Below are 23,621 nucleotides of genomic sequence, written 5' to 3' on the forward strand. Positions count from 1 at the left end.
AATACCTGACCGTGAGGTGCCGCCCATATTATCTTCCACGTGAGTTCACTTCAGCCATTATCACAGCGGTCTACATCCCACCCCAGGCAGTAGTGAGGAAGGCGCTGGACGAACTATACACAGTAATAAACAACTACGAAACAGAACACCCGGAGGCCTTGTTCATCGTGGCCGGAGACTTCAACAAGGCCAACCTCAAGAATATACTGCCAAAATTCCACCAGCACATCTCCTGTCCAACCAGGGGCGCAACACTCTTGACCACTGCTACTCAAAAATCAAGGGCGCCTACCGTTCCATCCCCCGACCGCACTTTGGGAAATCAGACCATAAGACGGTGCTCCTTCTCCCGGCATACAAGCAGAAACTCAAGCGGGAGAATCCAGCTAAGAAGGTGTGCAGTGCTGGTCCGAGGAGACAGAAGAGCTCTTACGTGACTGCTTAGAGACCGTGGACTGGTCCATATTTAAGAACTCAGCGACCAACTTAAATGAGTATGCCATCACCGTCACAGACTTCATCAGCAACTGTGTGGATGACTGCGTGCCAAAGAAAGCAGTACGTGCGTTTCCCCAACCGGAAACCATGGCTCAATCGTGAGATTGACTCCCTACTGAAGGACAGATCTGAGGCGTTCAAGGCAGACGACCCTGACCTATACAAGAAATCCAGGTACGACCTCCGCAAAGCCATCCGGAATGTCAAGAGAGAATATCAAACCAAGCTAGAGTCACAGACAGACTCTCGGCGGTTGTGGCAAGGACTAAACAACATAACGGGCTACAAAGCGAAGTCGAACAGTATCTCTGGCAGCAGCGCACCCCTCCCTGATGAACTCAATGCATTCTATGCTCGGTTCGAGCAGGTAACCAACAATCCGCTGGCGAGTGCGCCAGCAGCCCATAATTCACCCATACCCATCATCACAGCTTCCAAAGTCAGATTGGCCTTCCTGAAAGTGAACCCTCGGAAGGCGACGGGCCCAGACGGGATCCCTGGTCGTGCACTCAGAGCCTGCGCGGACCAGCTGGCAGAGGTATTCACGGACATCTTTAACCTGTCCCTACTCCACTCCGAGGGTAAATACGATACCAGCTTTAACTAAAGACCTTTGTCTTGTCCTAACCAGTCGATGCACTCAGCACATGGTGAATGTCTGTGTTGCAGGCTGTGAGCTCTGTGCTCCTAGCTAGCTGCTACTCGAATGAGCGGGAACTCTGATGCTCCCTGTCTTTATAGTGCGTGTGCTCTCACTGGTGATTGGCTGCGGTGTTGTGTATGTTGATTGGTCCCACTGTGTGTCCATCGGTGTGTGTGTCTGCACCATGATATACTGGTGTGTATTATGACAAGAGAGAGCCAGAGTGCGAGAGAGAGAGAGAGAGCCAGCGAGAGAGAGAGAGAGAGAGAGAGAGCCAGCGAGAGAGAGAGAGAGAGAGCCAGAGTGCGAGAGAGCCAGAGTGCGAGAGAGAGAGAGAGAGAGAGCCAGTGCGAGAGAGAGAGAGAGAGAGACACACACAGAGTGCGAGAGGGAGAGAGAGAGAGAGAGAGCCAGAGTGCGAGAGAGAGAGAGACAGAGTGCGAGAGAGAGAGACAGAGTGCGAGAGAGGAACATGGTGCTCCATGTACCAGCTAGAACTGATGTTCAGCCTGTCCACTGGGTCCTCCGTCATCTTTGAACACCTAGGAGCGAGTGGGAATCTGCCACAGGCCAGTCAGTGACCAGCGTCACCTATCCACCCAACATCAGGGCGTGGCGGAGGAGGCGGCAGACTAGAAAGCAGAGGAGATGATTAAGCGGGTTGATTAGATGTTGATTGGTCTGTTTACCTTCCCATTCAAAGTCATTACCATTCTCTGGCAACTCAAAAGATTCACTATCTGAAGGAGTATCGAAGTTTTCCAGATTTATATCGGACGAATCGCCTTCCAGGTCGTCCGGAGTCCTGTCCTCGGAGTGCGTCGTCTCCCCGTTGCCTTCCAGTGTCAAGCTGATCGCCGGGGCGAGGAGGCGCTTCTTGTGCTGGTTCCCGCACAGCTGCAGAGTGTTAGGGGGCACTGAAGGAATTAAACAAAATGGACAACTTCGATCAACGGATCTCTTTCTAAATAACCATCTCCCTCAAGTCATTCGCTTTCCCCGTCATCCCGCCCCCCCCCTTCATGCTGGGGTTATACTCCCCGGAGCAGAGACGGCCAACAGGAAACGTAGGGAAATAGGAGCTGGAGTAGGCCATTCGGCCCATCGAGCTCCCCCCCCCACCCCCACCCTTTCAATATGAACATGGCTGATCGAGATTTGATTGAAACCGTTCTGAAGGGTTCAGATCGAGGTTGTGGAGGGAAGGTGCCTCCCTGCGATGGCTGAAGTGGACGTAGATTGAGCAAAGAACCGGGCGGACACAAGATTTTTAATAACATGAGCGGTTAGATTTTAGAACTAGCAGCCTGATAGGACAAGCAGATTTAATAGAGAGAGCCAGCGACGAGATCGAGAGCGCGCGAGAGAGTGCGTGAGAGCGCGCGAGAGAGTGCGTGAGAGCGCGCGAGAGAGTGCGTGAGAGCGCGCGAGAGAGTGCGTGAGAGCGCGCGAGAGAGTGCGTGAGAGCGCGCGAGAGAGTGCGTGAGAGCGCGCGAGAGAGTGCGTGAGAGCGCGCGAGAGAGTGCGTGAGAGCGCGCGAGAGAGTGCGTGAGAGCGCGCGAGAGAGTGCGTGAGAGCGCGCGAGAGAGTGCGCGAGAGAGTGCGTGAGAGCGCGCGAGAGAGCGCGCGAGAGAGTGCGTGAGAGCGCGCGAGAGAGTGCGTGAGAGCGCGCGAGAGAGTGCGTGAGAGCGCGCGAGAGAGTGCGTGAGAGCGCGCGAGAGAGCGCGAGAGAGCGCGTGAGAGCACGCGAGAGCGCGCGAGAGCGCGCGAGAGCGCGCGAGAGCGCGCGAGAGAGCGCGCGAGAGAGCGCGCGATAGAGTGCGAGATAGAGTGCGAGATAGCGCGCGAGAGAGTGCGAGATAGCGCGCGAGAGAGTGCGAGATAGCGCGCGAGAGAGTGCGAGATAGCGCGCGAGAGAGTGCGAGAGAGAGTGCGAGATAGCGCGAGATAGCGCGCGAGAGAGTGCGAGATAGCGCGCGAGAGAGTGCGAGATAGCGCGCGAGAGAGTGCGAGATAGCGCGCGAGAGAGTGCGAGATAGCGCGCGAGAGAGTGCGAGATAGCGCGCGAGAGAGTGCGAGAGAGAGTGCGAGAGAGAGTGCGAGATAGCGCGCGAGAGAGTGCGAGATAGCGCGCGAGAGAGTGCGAGATAGCGCGCGAGAGAGTGCGAGATAGCGCGCGAGAGAGTGCGAGATAGCGCGCGAGAGAGTGCGAGATAGCGCGCGAGAGAGTGCGAGATAGCGCGCGAGAGAGTGCGAGATAGCGCGCGATAGAGTGCGAGATAGAGTGCGAGATAGCGCGCGAGAGAGTGCGAGATAGCGCGCGAGAGAGTGCGAGATAGCGCGCGAGAGAGTGCGAGATAGCGCGCGAGAGAGTGCGAGAGAGAGTGCGAGATAGCGCGAGATAGCGCGCGAGAGAGTGCGAGATAGCGCGCGAGAGAGTGCGAGATAGCGCGCGAGAGAGTGCGAGATAGCGCGCGAGAGAGTGCGAGATAGCGCGCGAGAGAGTGCGAGATAGCGCGCGAGAGAGTGCGAGAGAGAGTGCGAGAGAGAGTGCGAGATAGCGCGCGAGAGAGTGCGAGATAGCGCGCGAGAGAGTGCGAGATAGCGCGCGAGAGAGTGCGAGATAGCGCGCGAGAGAGTGCGAGATAGCGCGCGAGAGAGTGCGAGATAGCGCGCGAGAGAGTGCGAGAGAGTGCGAGAGAGTGCGAGATAGCGCGCGAGAGAGTGCGAGAGAGTGCGAGATAGCGCGCGAGAGAGTGCGAGATAGCGCGCGAGAGAGTGCGAGATAGCGCGCGAGAGAGTGCGAGATAGCGCGCGAGAGAGTGCGAGATAGCGCGCGAGAGAGTGCGAGATAGCGCGCGAGAGAGTGCGAGATAGCGCGCGAGAGAGTGCGAGATAGCGCGCGAGAGAGTGCGAGATAGCGCGCGAGAGAGTGCGAGATAGCGCGCGAGAGAGTGCGAGATAGCGCGCGAGAGAGTGCGAGATAGCGCGCGAGAGAGTGCGAGATAGCGCGCGAGAGAGTGCGAGATAGCGCGCGAGAGAGTGCGAGATAGCGCGCGAGAGAGTGCGAGATAGCGCGCGAGATAGCGCGCGAGAGAGTGCGAGATAGCGCGCGAGAGAGTGCGAGATAGCGCGCGAGAGAGTGCGAGATAGCGCGCGAGAGAGTGCGAGATAGCGCGCGAGAGTGCGAGATAGCGCGCGAGAGAGTGCGAGATAGCGCGCGAGAGAGTGCGAGAACGCAAGAGAGAGAGTGCGAGAACGCGAGAGAGAGTGCGAGAACGCGAGAGAGAGTGCGAGAACGCGAGAGAGAGTGCGAGAACGCGAGAGAGAGTGCGAGAACGCGAGAGAGAGTGCGAGAACGAGAGAGAGTGCGAGAGACGGCGCGAGACGGCACGAGAGCGCGCATGAGTGAGCGCGAGACGGCGCGAGAGCGCGCGCGCGAGACGGCGCGAGACGGCGCGAGAGCGCGCGCGCGAGACGGCGCGAGAGCGCGCGCGCGAGACGGCGCGAGACGGCGCGAGAGCGCGCGCGAGACGGCGCGCGAGACGGCGCGAGAGCGCGCGCGAGACGGCGCGCGAGACGGCGCGCGAGACGGCGCGAGAGCGCGCGCGAGACGGCGCGCGAGGGAGTGCGAGGGCGCGCGAGGGCGCGCGAGGGAGTGCGAATGCGCGCGAGGGAGTGCGAGAGCGCGCGAGGGAGTGCGAGAGCGCGCGAGGGAGTGCGAGAGCGCGCGAGGGAGTGCGAGAGCGCGCGAGGGAGTGCGAGAGCGCGCGAGGGAGTGCGAGAGCGCGCGAGGGAGTGCGAGGGAGTGCGAGAGCGCGCGCGAGGGAGTGCGAGAGCGCGCGCGAGGGAGTGCGAGAGCGCGCGCGAGGGAGTGCGAGAGCGCGCGCGAGGGAGTGCGAGAGCGCGCGCGAGGGAGTGCGAGAGCGCGCGCGAGGGAGTGCGAGAGCGCGCGCGAGGGAGTGCGAGAGCGCGCGCGAGGGAGTGCGAGAGCGCTCGCGAGGGAGTGCGAGAGCGCGCGCGAGGGAGTGCGAGAGCGCGCGCGAGGGAGTCCGAGAGCGCGCGCGAGGGAGTGCGAGAGCGCGCGCGAGGGAGTGCGAGAGCGCGCGCGAGGGAGTGCGAGAGCGCGCGCGAGGGAGTGCGAGAGCGCGCGCGAGGGAGTGCGAGAGCGCGCGCGAGGGAGTGCGAGAGCGCGCGCGAGGGAGTGCGAGAGCGCGCGCGAGGGAGTGCGAGAGCGCGCGCGAGGGAGTGCGAGAGCGCGCGCGAGGGAGTGCGAGAGCGCGCGCGAGGGAGTGCGAGAGCGCGCGCGAGGGAGTGCGAGAGCGCGCGCGGGAGTGCGAGAGCGCGCGCGGGAGTGCGAGAGCGCGCGAGGGAGTGAGAGAGCGGGCGCGGGAGTGCGAGAGCGCGCGAGGGTGTGCGAGAGCGCGCGCGAGGGAGTGCGAGAGCGCGCGCGAGGGAGTGCGAGAGCGCGCGCGAGGGAGTGCGAGAGCGCGCGCGAGGGAGTGCGAGAGCGCGCGCGAGGGAGTGCGAGAGCGCGCGCGAGGGAGTGCGAGAGCGCGCGCGCGCGGGAGTGCGAGAGCGCGCGCGAGGGAGTGCGAGAGCGCGCGCGCGCGGGAGTGCGAGAGCGCGCGCGAGAGAGCCGGAGAGAGCGCGCGCGAGAGAGCCGGAGAGAGCGCGCGCGAGAGAGCCGGAGAGAGCGCGCGCGAGAGAGCCGGAGAGAGCGCGCGCGAGAGAGCCGGAGAGAGCGCGCGCGAGAGAGCCGGAGAGAGCGCGCGCGAGAGAGCCGGAGAGAGCGCGCGCGAGAGAGGCGGAGAGAGCGCGCGCGAGAGAGCCGGAGAGAGCGCGCGCGAGAGAGCCGGAGAGAGCGCGCGCGAGAGAGCCGGAGAGAGCGCGCGCGAGAGAGCCGGAGAGAGCGCGCGCGAGAGAGCCGGAGAGAGCGCGCGCGAGAGAGCCGGAGAGAGCGCGCGCGAGAGAGCCGGAGAGAGCGCGCGGGAGAGAGCCGGAGAGAGCGCGCGCGAGAGAGCCGGAGAGCGCGCGCGCGAGAGAGCCGGGGAGCGCGCGCGCGAGAGAGCCGGGGAGCGCGCGCGCGAGAGAGCCGGGGAGAGCGCGCGCGAGAGAGCCGGGGAGAGCGCGCGCGAGAGAGCCGGGGAGAGCGCGCGCGAGAGAGCCGGGGAGAGCGCGCGCGAGAGAGCCGGGGAGAGCGCGCGCGAGAGAGCCGGGGAGAGCGCGCGCGAGAGAGCCGGGGAGAGCGCGCGCGAGAGAGCCGGGGAGAGCGCGCGCGAGAGAGCCGGGGAGAGCGCGCGCGAGAGAGCCGGGGAGAGCGCGCGCGAGAGAGCCGGGGAGAGCGCGCGCGAGAGAGCCGGGGGAGAGCGCGCGCGAGAGAGCCGGGGAGAGCGCGCGCGAGAGAGCCGGGGAGAGCGCGCGCGAGAGAGCCGGGGAGAGCGCGCGCGAGAGAGCCGGGGAGAGCGCGCGCGAGAGAGCCGGGGAGAGCGCGCGCGAGAGAGCCGGGGAGAGCGCGCGCGAGAGAGCCGGGGAGAGCGCGCGCGAGAGAGCCGGGGAGAGCGCGCGCGAGAGAGCCGGGGAGAGCGCGCGCGAGAGAGCCGGGGAGAGCGCGCGCGAGAGAGCCGGGGAGAGCGCGCGCGAGAGAGCCGGGGAGAGCGCGCGCGAGAGAGCCGGGGAGAGCGCGCGCGAGAGAGCCGGGGAGAGCGCGCGCGAGAGAGCCGGGGAGAGCGCGCGCGAGAGAGCCGGGGAGAGCGCGCGCGAGAGAGCCGGGGAGAGCGCGCGCGAGAGAGCCGGGGAGAGCGCGCGCGAGAGAGCCGGGGAGAGCGCGCGCGAGAGAGCCGGAGAGAGCGCGCGCGGGAGAGCCGGAGAGAGCGCGCGCGGGAGAGACGGAGAGAGAGCGCCAGGGAGAGACGGAGAGCGCCAGGGGGAGACGGAGAGCGCCAGGGGGAGACGGAGAGCGCCAGGGCGAGACGGAGAGCGCCAGGGCGAGACGGAGAGCGCCAGGGCGAGACGGAGAGCGCCAGGGCGAGACGGAGAGCGCCAGGGAGAGACGGAGAGCGCGAGGGAGAGACGGAGAGCGCGAGGGAGAGACAGAGAGAGCGAGGGAGAGACAGAGAGCGCGAGGGAGAGACAGAGAGCGCGAGGGAGAGACAGAGAGCGCGAGGGAGAGACAGAGAGCGCGAGGGAGAGACAGAGAGCGCGAGGGAGAGACAGAGAGCGCGAGGGAGAGACAGAGAGCGCGAGGGAGAGACAGAGCGAGAGAGCGAGTGGGAGGGAGATAGAGCGCGAGAGAGACGGAGAGCGAGAGAGAGAGACAGAGAACGCAAGAGAGACAGAGCAAGAGAGAGAGCGCGCGAGAGCGAGAGACAGAGAGCGCGAGAGAGGCAGAGAGCACGAGAGAGAGAGGCAGAATGCGTGAGAGAGAGAGAGGCAGAGAGCGTGCGAGAGAGGCAGAGAGCACGAGACAGAGGCAGAGAGCGTGTGAGAGAGAGGCAGAGATCCCCCCCCCCCGCTCCAGGTGCCTGTAAATCAGGAGCGTGCGACTGAAGTGCAAATAAAATAGCAACAAAAAACCCCAATAATAATCTTTATTAGTGTCACAAGCAGGCTTACATTAACACTGCAATGAAGTTACTGTGAAAAGCCCCTAGTCGCCACACTCCAGCGCCCGTTCGGGTACACTGAGGGAGAATTCAGAACGTCCAATTCACCTAACAAGCGCGTCTTTCGGGACTTGTGGGGGGAAACCGGAGCACCCGGAGGAAACCCACGCAGACACGGGGAGAACGTGCAGACTCCGCACAGACAGTGACCCGAGAGGGAATCGAACCTGGGACCCTGGAGCTGTGAAGCAACAGTGCTAACCACGGTGCTACCGTGCCGCCTATTAATTGTCTGTGAACACTTATAAATAGGGGCCAGGCGTCGCAGGGGCCTGGGTTGCATCATCACCCCCAAGAAGTATATTTTGGTTCCATTAATTACATTTCCTTACACGTTTTTGGTTTAGTTACAGTGCCCCACCAGCGGTTATCGACCCGCCCTGTCGTTTACTGATTTTTGTTCAATCTATCGATCGTGTCGCTAAAAGGGGAATAGGGGACAGCTGGGACACTGGGCTGTGTCCCACTGGAGACCCTGCGACACCCAACAAGTCAACAAACCCTCTCTCTCGTTAGATACATGCAGGTCCGAGATTTGGCCAGGAAGGAGGTCCAGAGCTTCCCGATAGCGCCGGCTCCCAGATTGCTGGAGGAGGTACTGACGGCAGGGGGAATGGAGAGAGGGGGTGGTGTCGGCAATCTATGGAATGATTCTGCGGGAGGACAAGGTACCGTTGGAGGGGATTGAGGCAAAGTGGGAGGAAGACTTGGGGGAGGGGGATGGAGAACGGGCTGCGGTGCGAGGGTGCTCCGGAGAGTGAATGCCTCAACCGCGTGCGCGAGGTTGGGGCTGGTACAGCTGAAGGTGGAGTATACGGCGCACCTGGCGAGGGCAGGGGTGAGCCGACTCTTTGAGGGGGATAGAGGATGTGTGTGAGCGCTGTGGGAGGAGCATGTTCTGGTCCTGTCTGAAACTGGAGGGGTATTGGAGGGAGGTCGTTAAGGTAATCTCGGGGGTGGTCCATGTGAGGCTCGAACCTAGGCCCCCACAAGCCCTATTCAGGGTGTCAGACCAGCCTGGGCTGGAGGCGGGAGCAGGTTTTTAGTCTTCGCCTCGCCGATTGTCCGAAGGCGGGGGGACCTGTTGGAGAGCAGGGGAGGCGGTGGGGGGGGGGGGGGGGTCAGCTTCTCCACCCTGAGCCTCGGGCCTGCTGGAATTTGTGACGCTCAAGGTGGTGAAATTTGAGCTGAGAGGGGAGCGGGTAGGAGAATGGGGATGAGGAAACATCAGCCGTGATTGAACGGCGGAGCAGACTCGATGGGCCGAGTGGCCTAATTCTGCTCCTGTGTCTTATAGTCTGATGGAAGAGTTCTTCAGATTGAAGAGTGTGTCATGCACTTTCAAGAATTGGACGCCATCGAACATTAGGAGGGGGGGGGGCGGCGGATAGGAATGTACACATTATTGGTGATTAAGTACGGGATGATTGTGGATCCTTAATTCTATTTCCTTTCTGGTTCTGTATTTAAGATGAAATGAAAACCGCTCATTGTCACGAGTAGGCTTCAGATGAAGTTACTGTGAAAAGCCCCTAGTCGCCACATTCCGGCGCCTGTTCGGGGAGGCCGGTACGGGAATCGAACCGTGCTGCTGGCCTGCCTCGGTCTGCTTTCAAAGCCAGCGATTTAGCCCTGTGCTAAACAGATGTTGGGGGCTGCTGGGGGTTAGAAGGATAAAGGTGGCCAGGGCATTGCCATTATATTTGTTGTTGTTGATTTGTTGGTGGGTGTATATTTGATGGAAAGGTGAAAAAGGAGGAGAATAAAAATATACAATCCTTAAAAACCCTCTCTCGGTTAGAAAAAAGCGCCATTTCTTGCTTTTAGTTTGACCAACCAGCTGTGATCCTGGTAACACTCTCCAAACCATGCCTGGAGAGCTGGTGATAAGTAACTGGGATTATAATAATAATAATAAGTTTTATTACTGTCACAGAGTAGGTTTACGTTAACACTGCAATGGAGCTACTGTGACATGCCCCTCGACGCCACGTTCGGCTACACGGAGGGAGAATTCGGAATGTCCAATTCGCCCGACAAGCGCGTCTTTCGGGACTCGTGGGGCGGAAACCGGAGCACCCGGAAGGAAACCCGCGCAGGCACTGGGGGGTGGGGGGTGGGGGGGGTGGGGGGAGAAAGTGCAGACTCCTCACAGACAGTGACCCCGAGCCGGGAATCGAACCGGGAATCAAACCTGGGTCCCTGGAGCTGTGAAGCAACAGAGCTAACCCCACCGTGCCGCCGAGGGAATCGAAGGTTATCGCGGTTGGGGGAGGGGGCGGGGGGGGGGTGATGGGGAATGTGGAAATCGGAACAGATGAGCCCCAATCTTATCGGACGGCGGAGCAGGCTTGAGGGGCCGAAGAGCCTGACTTCTGCTCCTATTTCCTATGTAGTTACTTACAGCGGGGGCCAGCAGCGAAGAATTGAGGCCTAAACTACAGGCCACCTATTTCTGGTCGGAAGGAACAGGAGGGGTTAACCGCTATGCCCCCTTGTACATAGATCCCTGAAAGTTGCCACTCGGGTTGAGAGGGTTGTTAAGAAGGCGTACGGTGTGTTAGCTTTTATTGGTGGAGGGATTGAGTTTCGGAGCCATGAGGTCATGTTCCAGCTGTACAAAACTCTGGTGTGGCCGCATTTGGAGTATTGCGTACAGTTCTGGTCACCGCATTATAGGAAGGATGTGGAAGCATTGGAAAGGGTGCAGAGGAGATTTACCAGAATGTTGCCTGGTATGGAGGGAAGATCTAATGAGGAAAGGCTGAGGGACTTGAGGCTGTTTTCGTTAGAGAGAAGAAGGTTAAGAGGTGACTTAATTGAGGCACACAAGATGATCAGAGGATTGGATAGGGTGGACAGTGAGCCTTTTTCCTCGGATGGTGATGTCTAGCACGAGGGGACATGGCTTTAAATTGAGGGGAGATAGATATAGGACAGATGTCCAAGGTAGGTTCTTTACTCAGAGAGTAGTAAGGGCGTGGAATGCCCTGCCTGCAACAGTAGTGGACTCGCCAACAATAAGGGCATTCAAATGGTCATTGGATAGACATATGGACGATAAGGGAATAGTGTAGATGGGCTTTAGAGTGGTTTCACAGGTCGGCGCAACATCGAGGGCCGAAGGGCCTGTACTGCGCTGGAATGTTCTATGTTCTCTCGCGTGTAACCGATATTCACGCTGTAGAAATTTCACGTGTGCAATAATTACCCGGTCTGTTGACATTTGTATTGGCGTTCAAATCATCCTCCACCACGGCATCGCTGTCTTCTGGAAGAGGCCTGCAGATTGAAGAATAGATTTCCTCAGGCTATGAAGGCATTGGCATTTGGAGCTCACTATATTTAGTAGGGGGCAAAAGGATACCTCCCCCATTTGAACGGGGTCCTCTGCGCACCACGATTTCGGAGGGTGCCGGTTTCAAACTTTTAAGACCAGCGCCGATTGGGTCTCCATCACTCCCCAGTTCGGAAATTCACTCCTGTTTATCAACCAGGGAGCATTTCTCTTCAAAGTTCTTCAGCCTTTGTTGACCATCCTTGATTGCCCCTTTTAACCGAGCGTCTCGCTCGGGCCATTCCAGTTAAGAGTCAACCACGTCACTGTGCGTGTGGGGGGTGGTTCTGGAGTCGCAAGTCGGTCGGATCGGGGTAAGGACGGCAGACTCAGGGAAATTCAAATTAGTCCAATTTAAATTCTACCGGCTGCTGTGAGGGGGATTTGAACCCGTGTCCCCAGGGCTTTAGTCTGGGCCTCTTGATTACCACGGAGTCACCATCAGGCCCTCGAGCCTGTTCAATTAGGCCCTGGCTGACCTGAACGACCGTAACTCCATCCCACAGTCCTCGGTCTCTCAATATCTTCACTGAGAAAAAAATCTATCAAACACAAGTCTTGACCATCGGACTAAATCACATTTCTGGGGTAGGGTGGGGGGGCGGGGGGGGGGGGGGGGGGGGAGTGGGCCTCCTGGCAAATCCTAGCATCGAACCCCTCAGGGCGAACTTAACTTTCTCAAGCCTGAGAAACTCAACCATGTCACTCACCCACGCCCCCGACTCCGGGGGGGGGGGGGGGGGGGGGTCAGAGTCCTTCCACGTTAGCAAGATCCGTCTCCAGGCTACCGGGGAGGCCAAAATATCAGCCTCTCTCGCCCCCTGGACTCCCGGGTCTTCCGGCACACCGAAGATCTGGCAAATGCTTGCCAGAATCCCCCAAGCTTCGGACATGCCCGAAACATGTGGACGTTACTCACGGGACCTCCCGCCCACACCTGTCCCCCACCCCTTCAAAAGGACCTGCTCGTCCGGGCCACAGTCATGTGCGCCCTGTGGACCACCTTAGATTGTGTCAGACTCAGCCTGGCACGGGATGAGGACACGCCGACTCGTCTCAGGGCGTCCTCCCGCAGCCCAGCCTCCAACTCCCTACCCAACTCTTCCTCCCACTTCCACTTCGCCTCCCCTATCGGGGCTCCCTCCCACTCCTTGAGCTCTTTACAAATCTCCGATACCTTCCCGTTTTCGAGACTACCTTGTCCTGTGGTCCCTTGGGCGGTAGGAGCGGAAAGGTCAACTCCTGCCTCCGCACAAGGTCCCCCACCTGCAGCTAACGGATCCCATTCCCACCGGGCAGCTCAAACTCCTCCTAGCCTCTGTCCAATTTGAATGTTCTGTCCCCTTGTTCCATTCTCCAACTTCTGGCCAGAAAACATAGTGAGCTGGATTCTCCAGTCCCCCTCAATAGGACCTCTCTACCGAACCTACTGAGTACTTCACTCACCTTAAGCCCCTCAATAAGGTCACCCCCTTAATCATCTACACTTAAAGGGAACAGAGGCAAGTTACATTCGCCCCACACAAATGCCAGGCAATGACTATCTCCTACAAGAGAGGATCTAACCATCTCCCCGTGACATTCAATGGCATTACCATCGCCGAATCCCCCACTATCAACACCCTGGGGGTTACCATTGATCAGAAACTGAACTGGACCCAGCCGTATAAATACTGTGGCTCCCAGAGCAGGTCAGAGGCTGGGAATCCTGCGGAGAGAAACTCACCTCCTGACCCCCCTCCCAAAGCCTGTCCAACATCTACAAGGACACAAGTCAGGGGTGCGATGGGAGACTCTCCACTCGCCTGGACGAGCGCGGCTCCCAACGACACTCGAGAAGCTCGACACCATCCAGGACAAAGCAGCCCCGCTCGATCGAGACGCTAACCGCCGACATTCACTCCCTCCACCCCCCACCCCCCCGACGCACAGCGGCAGCCGTGTGCACCGTCTACAAGACGCACTGCGGCGACTCGCCTTCGACAGCACCTTCCAAACCCGCCATCTCTACCATCTAGCAGGACGAGGGGGGGGGGGCAGCAGACACATGGGGGGAAACACCCCCCACCTGCAAGTTCCCCCTCCGAGCCACTCGCCACCCCGACTCGGGAATATATCGGCCGTTCCTTCACTGTCGCCGGGTCGGAATCCCGGAACTCCCTCCCTAACAGTACGGTGGGTGTACCTACACCACACAAGATGGTGGCTCACCCACCACCTTCTGAAGGACAACTAGGGATGGGCAATAAATGTTGGCGTAACCAGCGACGCCCACGCCCCGCAAATGAATTTTAGAAGAGGCGCGTCCGGTGCGATCTTTCTCCCAACCTAGCTTTAACTCCACTCGCAGGAGAACATCTATTTTAGCACAATCGAATTGACATTAAATCTGGTGAAAGAAAATGTCCCCTTTGGGCCCACGCCACCCTTAACCGTACGGGAGGCCGGATCTTACTTTGGGAACTCCTCATCCTGCCATTCTTCCCGCAGTTCCATATCTTCGATCCGTAGGCCGGGGGAGTTCGGAGTCTCCGATTGTTCCTTCTGCAGGCTGGAATAGCAAAGGTTACAGTGAGGCTCGGCCGCCAAATTGGGGACACTAAAGGCATTTCAAATGGTGTTTCTCACGTTAATGCCACTAAACGGCATTGCCAAAAACCAGGGGCTGGTTCAGCACAGCGGGCTTGCAATGCAGAACAAGGCCAGCAGCGAGGGTTCAATTCCCTGTACCGGGCCTCCCCGAACAGGCGCCGGAACGTGGCGACTAGGGGCTTTTCACAGTAACTTCATTTGAAGCCTACTGGGGACAATAAGCGATTATCATCATTCAGAAGGATTAGCCGAGTTTCGGGCATACCCTTCATGGTACAGAGCAGCTCCTCATTGACGTTCGACAACGAACATAGAACAATACAGCACAGAACAGGCTCTTCGGCCCTCGATGTTGTGCCGAGCATTGTCCGAAACCAAGATCAAGCTATCCCACTCCCCGTCATTCTGGGTGTGCTCCATGTGCCTATCCAATAACCGCTTGAAAGTTCCTAAAGTGTCCGGCTCCACTATCACAGCAGGCAGTCCATTCCACACCCTAACCACTCTCTGAGTAAAGAACCTACCTCGGACATCCCTCCTATATCTCCCACCCTGAACCTTATAGTTATGCCCCCTTGTAACAGCTACATCCACCCGAGGAAATAGTCACTGAACGTCCACTCTATCTATCCCCCTCATCATCTTATAAACCTCTATTAAGTCGCCTCTCATCCTCCTCCGCTCCAAAGAGAAAAGCCCTCGCTCCCTCAACCTTTCCTCATAAGACCCACCCTCAAACCAGGCAGCATCCTGGTAACTCTCCTTTGCACCCTTTCCAATGCTTCCACATCCCTCCTATAATGAGGTGACCAGAACTGCACACAATACTCCAAATGTGGTCTCACCAGGGTCCTGTACAGTTGCAGCATAACCCCGCGGCTCTTAAACTCAAGCCCCCCGTTAATAAACGCTATAGGCCTTCTTCACGGCTCTATCCACTTGAGTGGCAACCTTCAGAGATCTGTGGACATGAACCCCAAGATCTCGCTGTTCCTCCACATTCCTCAGAACCCTGTAAACGAAGGACTCCTTTTTTTTTTGCCTGCTCGCGCACACATCTTCGCCCCAGCTGAATCTGCTCCACCTTTCTAGCTGATTTGATGTGATAATCCCCAATGCCACCTTCCCGCCTTATCCCCGTAACCCTGGGTTCCCTCACGGATTAGAAATCTCTCTCTCTCGGCCTGGAAAATACTTAACGACCCGGCCTCTACAGCTCTCTGCGGTACAGAATTCCACAGGTTCGCCACCCTCGGAGGGAAGAAATTCCCTCTTCAATCCTGTGCTCCCTCCTCACCTTGTTAATATTTATCAAGGCATTGTCCTTCGCCGAATGTGGCGACGAGGGGCTTTTCACAGTAACTTCATTTGAAGCCTACTTGTGACAATAAGTGGTTTTCATTTCATCTGGAGCACATTATGAGCTGCCTGAGTACAGATGGTAGTGTTGGCAACCTCAGATAATGGATTCAGAGTCAACATTTGCTTCTCCACAAGCTCCAAGCTAATCAGGAGAGACCAAACCGACCGGGGCTATGCATCGGTAGAAAAGAGAAGGCTGAGCTATCGATCTTTGACGTTACAAAAAGGTTTTGATAGAGGGGACATAAAGATAGAAGACATTTCCATTTATAGTCATTTGGAGCTGGAGCGTCGCGGAAAGAAACGAGACTTTAAAAAAAAAAAATCAAAGTTTCTTATCTTGCACTCAACAGGGCAGTCCGCAAAAATACCAATTGTCAGGGAGACGTTGGCAGGGAGAATGTACCAGTTGATGCTGACTGACAGTTAACTGCCGAGCATGGTTTGAAATTTGAACCAGGCAGCTTGACTCTGATTGGTCAAAGCAACATCCTGAGGACTGAACTAGTGAATGTCCGTCACTCGTTTTTCTTCTTTTTCTCTTAAATTTAGAATACCCAATTCATTTTTCCAATTAAGGGGCAATTTAGCGCGGCCAATCCACCTACCCGGCACATCTTTTGGTTGTGGGGGCAAAACCCACGCAGACACGGGGAGAATGTGCAAACTCGACACGGAGAGTGACCCAGAGCCGGGATCGAACCTGGGACCTCTGCAGCGTGAGGCCGCAGTGCCACCATGCTGCCCGATCACTCGTTTTTCTTAGCTGAAACTGGCACAAGACTGCAGACAGAAAGAACATGTATACACATTGCACCTGTTTCAGCTAAACAAAATAAGTGTCAGCCATTCACTGGCCCATTCTTCACGGCAATGTCTTGACTCTCAATCAGAGTCAAGGTGCCTGCGTGGTTTAAATTTCAAACAATGCTTGGCTGTTAACTGTCAGTCGACATCAACTGGTGGATTCTCCGTGGCAATGCCACTGGCAATCAGAGCCCACTTGCCAGCCAATCAGCACTCTCTTCACCTGGTATAAATTGTTGTTTCCCCCCGACATTGGGATTCTTGCAAACTGCCCTGATGAGTGCAAGGCGGAAAGCTTCGACAAAAAGGAAAAATGCCTCTTTGTTGAGCAATACTCATGCGCCCACTTGTAGGGAGGGGGAGGGGTGGGGGCGGGGAGAAGAAACCAGAACGTAGGTGGGGGGGGCCCTAGATCGTCCCCAATACAACCAATCGGGGATTGGGAGAGTGGGGAGAATGTGGAACTCGCTGCCAGGGGGAGTGGTCGTGGTGAGTAGCAGATTGCATTGAAGGAGGGTGGGGGGGGGGGGGGTGGGAGAGGAATAAGAAGGGGGGGGGGGAGAAAGAGGAATAAGAAGGGGGGGGGGAGAAAGAGGGCTAGGAAACGTCGGGCTGAATGCTCTCCAAGCCGTCAGCTGGATGCATTTTCAAGGGTCAAATACCAGGCAGCAAAGGAGTTAAAGAATGATCTCGCCCTCTTAAACAAACACTCACAGGCCCAAGCTTGTTTACAGTGCAGAAGAATTAAACTAAAAGCCAGCTTAGAGCGATAGAAAGAAGAGGTTTAACGGACAACTGCTGCCATGTTTAATGGAGTGCGTTCATTATTTAGAATTTACTCTTTGAATGTACAGCAGTTACAGAGCAGGAAATGCGGGAGTCCAGGGTGGGGGAGGCTGGGTTTTAAAAGTTTTGGCCGTTAATTAAAGGAAATCTATTTTTTTTTTTTAAAAACAATCATTGCGGAAAATTGTTATCCTTCCAAATCACCCTGTCCGCCCGCTAAGAATAACAGCACCATTTCTTCATCAAGTCTTTCATTTGACTGCGGAGAGGTTGGGACGGTTCCCCTGGAAGAGAAGGCGGCTAAGGGGAGATTGGATGAGATGCGTTCGAAATCACGAGGGGGCTGGACAGAGAAGACGGGGAGACACCGCTCCTACGTTTAAGAAGGTCAAGGACAAGAGGGGCACAGATTTAAAGTGATTCGCAAAAGAGGCAACTGCAACGGGAGGGGCTGGTTCAATCGAGGCTTTTTAGAGCTCCTTAGATGATTTTTTGGGAAGAGAAACAATGAGGGGGGAGGGTTACGGGGGTGGGGGGGGGAAGAGAACGAAAGGCAGGGGGGGGGGGGGGGGGGAGTTAAGAGTTGACCACTTTGAATCACGTACCAGACCGGGTAAGGCGGCAGATTTCCTTCCTAAAATGGCCGCCGTTACCCATCTCTCAGCGTCAACCCTATTTTTTATTTTTTAAGTATATTTATTAATTTTTTAACAACAATTTTCAACCATACAAACAACCCCCCCCCCCCCCCGTAACAAAAAAGAAAGAAAGCTCGCATAGCAAGACTTGAACTTGGCAAGTCAATATGATACAGAACTTTGTACATTGGATTCCTCCTGTACATATCAGTTTTCCGGATCATTCATGTATTTTCTTGCTCAGATGCCCCCCAGAAAAAAAAACTTCCCCCCCCCCCCGGGTTGCTGCTGCTGCTGACCGACCTTCCTCTAACGCTCCGCGAGATAGTCTAGGAACGGTTGCCACCGCCTGTAGAACCCTGCGCAGACCCTCTCAAGGCGAACTTAATCCTCTCCAACTTTATGAACCCAGCCATGTCGTTTATCCAGGCTGGGGGGCTTCGCCTCCTTCCACATTAACAAGATCCTTCGCCGGGCTACTAGGGACGCAAAGGCCAGGATGCCGGCCTCTTTCGCCTCCTGCACTCCCGGCTCATCCGCCACTCCAAATAGTGCCAGTCCCCAACTTGCTTGACCCGGACTTTCACCACCTTAGATATAGTCCTCGCAACTCCCCTCCAGAACCCATCCAGTGCCGGGCACGACCAAAACATTTGGGCATGGTTCGCCGGGCTAGCGTCAACCCTATTAAAACCCCATTCAGAAACATTTCAAGGGGACCGCCTCCCGTTCCTCGAAACTCCAGAAGAGGACTTCCGGTTGCGGCTATGCGGAGCTAAGTCGCACGTTCGGCAGCTCCCGCTTAAAACGGACTTTTGGGCTCTTTTCAGGGCCCCCAACGGAATTTCTTTGACGTTTCCCGGTGTGGGAAGAAGACTGCAACATTCCCCTGACAGTGTATGGCTTGGACCAGGAGCGGGGCGACTAAAAAAGTGGTGGAGGACCCAAAGAAGGTGCGAGGGAAGAAGAGCAAAATGGCGGCGGGCGGGGACCAGGCAGCGTGGAGGCAGTGGGCGGAGGAGCAGCAGGAGGTCATCCAGCGCTGCTTCAGGGAGATCAAAGCGGACCTGCTGGAGCCGATGAAGGCTTCTATCGACAAGCTGCTGGAGACCCAGGCGGCGGCGATCCGCGAGATCCGACAAAAGGTCTCCGACAACGAGGACGAGATCTTAGGCCTTGCGGTAAAGGTGGAGGCGCACGAGGCGCTCCACAATAAATGGCAGGAACGGTTCGAGGAGATCGAGAATCGGTCGAGGCGGAAGAATTTGCGGATTCCGCGGGCAGTGCTGGTGCGGTTTCATCGGTTCGTCGATCGGGAGTGTGCTCAGGTGGGCCAAGAAAGAGAGGAGCAGCAGGTGGGGAGAACGCGGAGGTTCGGATATATCAGGACTGGAGTGCGGAGGTGGCGAAGAGGAGGGCCGGGTACAATCGGGCGAAGGTGGTGCTGCACAGGAAGGGGGTGAAGTTTGTCATGTTGCAGCCGGCGCGACTGTGGGTTACCTACAAGGACTGGCACCATTATTTTGAGTCTCCGGAGGAGGCGTGGGCCTTTGTCCAGGCCGAGAAGCTGGACACAAACTGAGGGTCAGGATGGGTGGTCGGGGATTGCTGTTGGGGTGTTACACTTTGAAGGGGGGTTCTTTGCTCTTATTTCTTTTTGGTTCGGTGAGGGTGATTAGGGCGGGTTGGGCACGGTTTTGGTTGGGTCTGCCGGGTGGACTCTTGGAGGGGGGTAAGTAAATGGAGCAGGGGTGGATGGCCGGTAGGGGGGGCCCCGCGGGGGAGGGGGAGGCCCGAGTCGGGGGTGAGGGGACTGGGCCTGTAAAAGGAGCTGCGTCAAAGGTGGCGGGGGCCGGGCAGGTGGAAAGCGCGGGCTTTTTCCCGCGCTGAAGGCTGGAGGGGGCGGGGCTGGGGTGGGGAAGCGAAGGTTGTTTCCCACGCTGGGATCGAAGGGGGAGGCGGAGAGCCTGCGGATGGGTAATGGAGGAGGAAGGGATGTCCCACAAGGGGAGGAGTCGAAGGAGAGGCGGGAGTGGCCGGGGTCAGCAGGAGTCAGCTGACTTGCGGGAGTGCAATGGGGGGAGTAAAGCAGCTAGGAGGGGTCCTAGCTGGGGTGGGGGGGGGTGGGGGGGGGGTGTAACCGGGTTGCTGCTGCTATGGTCAAGGGGAGCTGGAGCGAGTAGAGGGGGTTGGGACGGGTGTCTGCCGCCGGGGGGGAACGGGCCGGGCGTGGAGTGCGGGCGCGTGGCTGGCCGAGGAGGGGTTACGGCTAGTCAAGGGGGGGGGGGGGGCGGGTAACCCCCCGATCCGGCTGATAACCTGGAATGTAAGGGGACTGAAACGGGCCGGTCAAGCGGGCCCGGGTGTTCGCACAACTGAAGGGGCTGAAGGCGGATGTGGTCATGCTCCAGGAGACGCCCCTGAAAGTGGCAGACCAGGTAAGATTGAGGAAGGGGTGGTAGGTCAGGTATTTCATTCGGGGTTGGATGCCAAAAATCGGGGGCGATCTTGGTGGGAAAGAGGGTGTCATTCGAGGCGTCGAGCATTGTGACAGACAATGGCGGCAGGTACGTAATGGGTAGCGAGAGTAGAGGATACCGAGTACTCGGCGATAGCCATTTCGGATCACGCCCCGCATTGGGTAGACCTAGAGCTGGGGGAGGAGAGGGACCAGCGCCCGTTGTGGCGCTTGGAGGTGGGGCTGTTGGCGGACGAGGAGGTGAGTGAGCGGGTCCGAGGAAGCATAGAGAGGTACCTGGAGGCCAACGATAACGGGGAGGTCCGAGTGGGGATGGTATGGGAGGCGCTTAAGGCGGTGGTTAGGGAGAGCTGATCTCCATTAGGGCCCACAAGGAGAGGAGAGAGCAGAGGGACAGGGAGAGGCTGGTGGGGAGATGGTGAGGGTAGACAGGAGGTATGCGGAGGTGCCGGAGGACGGACTGTTGAGGAAGAAGCGTAGCCTCCAGGCTGAATTCGACCAGTTGACCACCAGGAAGGCAGAGGTGCAGTGGAGGAAGGCCCAGGGGCGATTTATGAGTATGGGGAAAAGGCAAGTCAGATGCTGGCGCATCAGCTTCGGAAGCGGGACGCAGCTAGGGAGATCGGGGAGATAAGGGAGGGAGTGTGGTGCGGAGTGGGGTCTTCAGGGACTTTTTTGAGGAATTGTACCGGTCCGAGCCCCCACGGAGGGAGGGATGGGCCGCTTTCTGGACCAATTGAGGTTTCCGAAGGTGGAGGAGGGACTGGTGGCGGGATTGGGGGCCCCGATTGGGCTGGAGGAGCTGGCCAAAGGGATAGGGAGCATGCAGACGGGAAGGTACCGGGGCCGGACGGTTTCCCGGTCGAATTCTACAAGAAATATGTGGACCTGTTGGGCCCGTTGCTAGTTCGGACCTTCAATGAGTCAAGGGAGGGGGGGGATTAGCCCCCGACGATGTCCCGGGCACTGATCTCCTTGATCCTGAAGCGGGACAAGGATCCCCTGCAGTGTGGGTCTTACAGGCCGATTTTGTTGTTAAATGTAGATGCCAAGGTGCTGGCGAAGGTCTTAGCCACGAGAATTGAGGACTGTGTGCCGCAGATCGTCACGAAGGCCAGACGGGGTTCGTGAAGGTGAGGCAGTTGAACGCGAATGTGCGGAGGCTCCTGAACGTTATGATGCCGGCGAGAAAAGAGGAGGCGGAGATATTGGTGGCGATGGACGCTGAGAAGGCCTTCGATAGGGTAGAGTTGTGGGAGGTGCTGAAGAGGTTCGGATTTGGGGAGGGTTTGTCAGGTGGGTTAGGCTGTTGTACGAGGTCCCGATGGCAAGTGTGGCCACGAACAAGAGGTCTGAGTACTTTCGGATGCATCGAGGGTCGAGGCAGGGGTGTCCCCTGTCCCCGCTGCTCTTCGCACTGGCGATTGAACCCCTGGCTATGGCACTGAGGGAGTCGAGGAACTGAAGGGGGTTGGTGCGGGGTGGGGAGGAGCATAGGGTGTCGTTCTATGCGGACGACTTGCTGCTGTATGTGGCGGACCCGGTTGGGGGAATGCCGGAGGTAATGAGGATCCTCAGGGAGTTCGGGGATTTCTCAGGGTACAAGCTCAACATGGGGAAGAGCGAGCTGTTCGTGGTTCACCCAGGGACCAGGAGAGGGGGATTGGCGAGCTCCCACTAAAAAGGGCGGAGAGGAGCTTCAGGTATTTGGGGGTCCAAGTGGCCAGGAGCTGGGGGGCCCTGTATAGACTTAATTTCATGAGGCTGGTGGAGCAAATGGAGGAGGAGTTCAAGAGGTGGGACGCACTGCCGCTGTCCCTAGCGGGTAGGGTGCAGTCAGTTAAGATGACGGTGCTCCAAGGTTTCTGTTCCTGTTTCAGTGCCTCCCCATGTTTATCCCGAAGGCCTTCTTTAGGCGGGTCAACAGGAGCATAACGGGGTTTGTTGTGGGCGCGAGGGACTCCAAGGGTGAGAAGGGTGATCCTGGAGCGGAGTAGGGATGGGGGGGGGGGGCTGGCACTGCCCAACCTCTGTGGATACTACTGGGCCGCCAATGCGGCGATGGTGAGCAAGTGGGTGATGGAGGGGGCTGCATGGGAGAGGCTGGAGACGGCGTCTTGTGAGGGTACGAGTCTGGAGGCACTGGCAACGGCGCCGCTGCCGCTCCTCCAATGAGGTATACCACGAGCCTGGTGGTGGCAGCCACCCTCAAAATCTGGGGGCAGTGGAGGCGGCATAGGGGGGAATTTGGGCCTCGGCGTGGACCCCAATACGGGGGAACCACGGTTTGTCCCAGGGAGAATAGACGGAGGATTTTCAGGGTGGCACAGGGCAGGGATAAGGTTGGGGGACCTGTTTGTGGACGGGAAGTTCGCGAGCTTGGCTGAGTTGGAGGAGAAGTACGGGCTCCCCCTGGGGAACACCTTCAGGTACTTACAGGTAAGGGCGTTTGCCAGACGGCAGGTGGTGGAATTCCCGCAGGCTACTGCCACACAGAGTACAGGACAGGGTGCTCTCGGGGGGGTGGGCGGGAGTGGGGAAGATCTCGGAAACTTACCAGGTGACGCAGGAGGAGGAGGAGGCCTCGGTGGAGGAGCTGAAAGGTAAGTGGGAGGAGGAGTTGGGAGAGGAGATCGAAGAGGGGACGTGGGCAGATGCCCTTGGGAGGGTGACTCTTCCTCTTCGTGCGTGAGGCTCAGCCTCATACAGTTTAAGGTGCTGCACAGGGCACACATGACCGGGACAAGGATGAGCCGGTTCTTTGGGGGGGGGGGGGGGGGAGGAAAGAGAGAGGACAGGTGTGTTAGGTGCTCAGGGAGCCCAGCAAATCACACCCATATGTTCTGGGCATGCCCAGCGCTGGAGGAGTTTTGGAAGGGCTTAGCGAGGATGGTGTCGGGGGTCGAGGGTGGTAGGATCCAGGGTCAAGCCGGGCTGGGGGCTCGCAATATTTGGGGTGGCAGAGGAGCCGGGAGTGCAGGAGGCGAAAGAGGCCGGAATTCTGGCCTTTGCGTCCCTGGTAGCCCGGCGAAGGATTCTTCGTCAGTGGAAAGATGCGAGGCCCCAAGCGTGGAATCCTGGATCAGCGATATGGCAGGGTTCATTAAATTGGAGGGGGTGAAATTCGCCTGAAAGGGATCGGTACAAGGGTTCTTTAGGCCGTGGCAACCGTTCTTGGACTTCCTGGCAGAACGGTAGACAATGGTCAGCAGCAGTAGCAACCCGGGGGAGGGGGGGTTCTATTTTATTATTGTTTGTCTACGATGGGGGATCTGAGGGGGTGTATATACGTTTGCTTTGTGTTAATTCGGGGTGTTAATTTATTATTTATGTATAGGGGCACGAGGGTGTTTTACTTTGTTCTGTATTTAATTCTATTGGGTTCCTTTTTCATTCTGTTGTTGATATTTTGTGAAAACCCCAATAAAAGTTATTAAAAAAAAAAAAGAAACTCCAAAAGAAATAAGGCCTAATTTACCTCAACATCCCATTGTAGACAAACCCCCCCCCCCCCTCCCTCGTCCCTGGGACCAATCTGGTGAACCTTCGCTGTAACCGCCTCCATCGCAGGCCTATCTGCTCTTCAACAAAAGAAAGGAACGAGAATTAAGGCGTTGGACTGAGAGGAGGACAAACGGTTTCACTCAGAGGGGCGGAGTGTCGGAAGAATTCAGAACATCATGCCCAGAGTACAGGAGGGAGATTGAGAACCTAGTGGAGTGGTGCAGCGACAACAATCTCTCCCTCAATGCCAGCAAAACTAAAGAGCTGGTCACTGACTTCAGGAAGCAAAGTACTGTCCACACCACTGTCA

At 57.9% G+C, this 23,621-nt stretch overlaps 1 protein-coding gene across 1 annotated transcript in view; it reads right to left on the minus strand.

The window, feature by feature from the left end:
• bnipl (BCL2 interacting protein like) overlaps positions 1-23,621 on the minus strand; it is a 138,031-nt gene that overhangs the window by 42,682 nt on the left and 71,728 nt on the right. The window contains exons 2-4 of the mRNA XM_072490485.1: positions 13,599-13,742; positions 11,018-11,088; positions 1,831-2,058 (exon numbers count right to left, since the gene is read on the minus strand). Coding sequence (XP_072346586.1) covers positions 1,831-2,058; positions 11,018-11,088; positions 13,599-13,742 — 443 coding nt within the window. The remainder of the gene's footprint in view (positions 1-1,830; positions 2,059-11,017; positions 11,089-13,598; positions 13,743-23,621) is intronic.

Source organism: Scyliorhinus torazame, chromosome 26, assembly GCF_047496885.1.
Source record: "Scyliorhinus torazame isolate Kashiwa2021f chromosome 26, sScyTor2.1, whole genome shotgun sequence".
Classification (NCBI taxonomy): domain Eukaryota; kingdom Metazoa; phylum Chordata; class Chondrichthyes; order Carcharhiniformes; family Scyliorhinidae; genus Scyliorhinus; species Scyliorhinus torazame.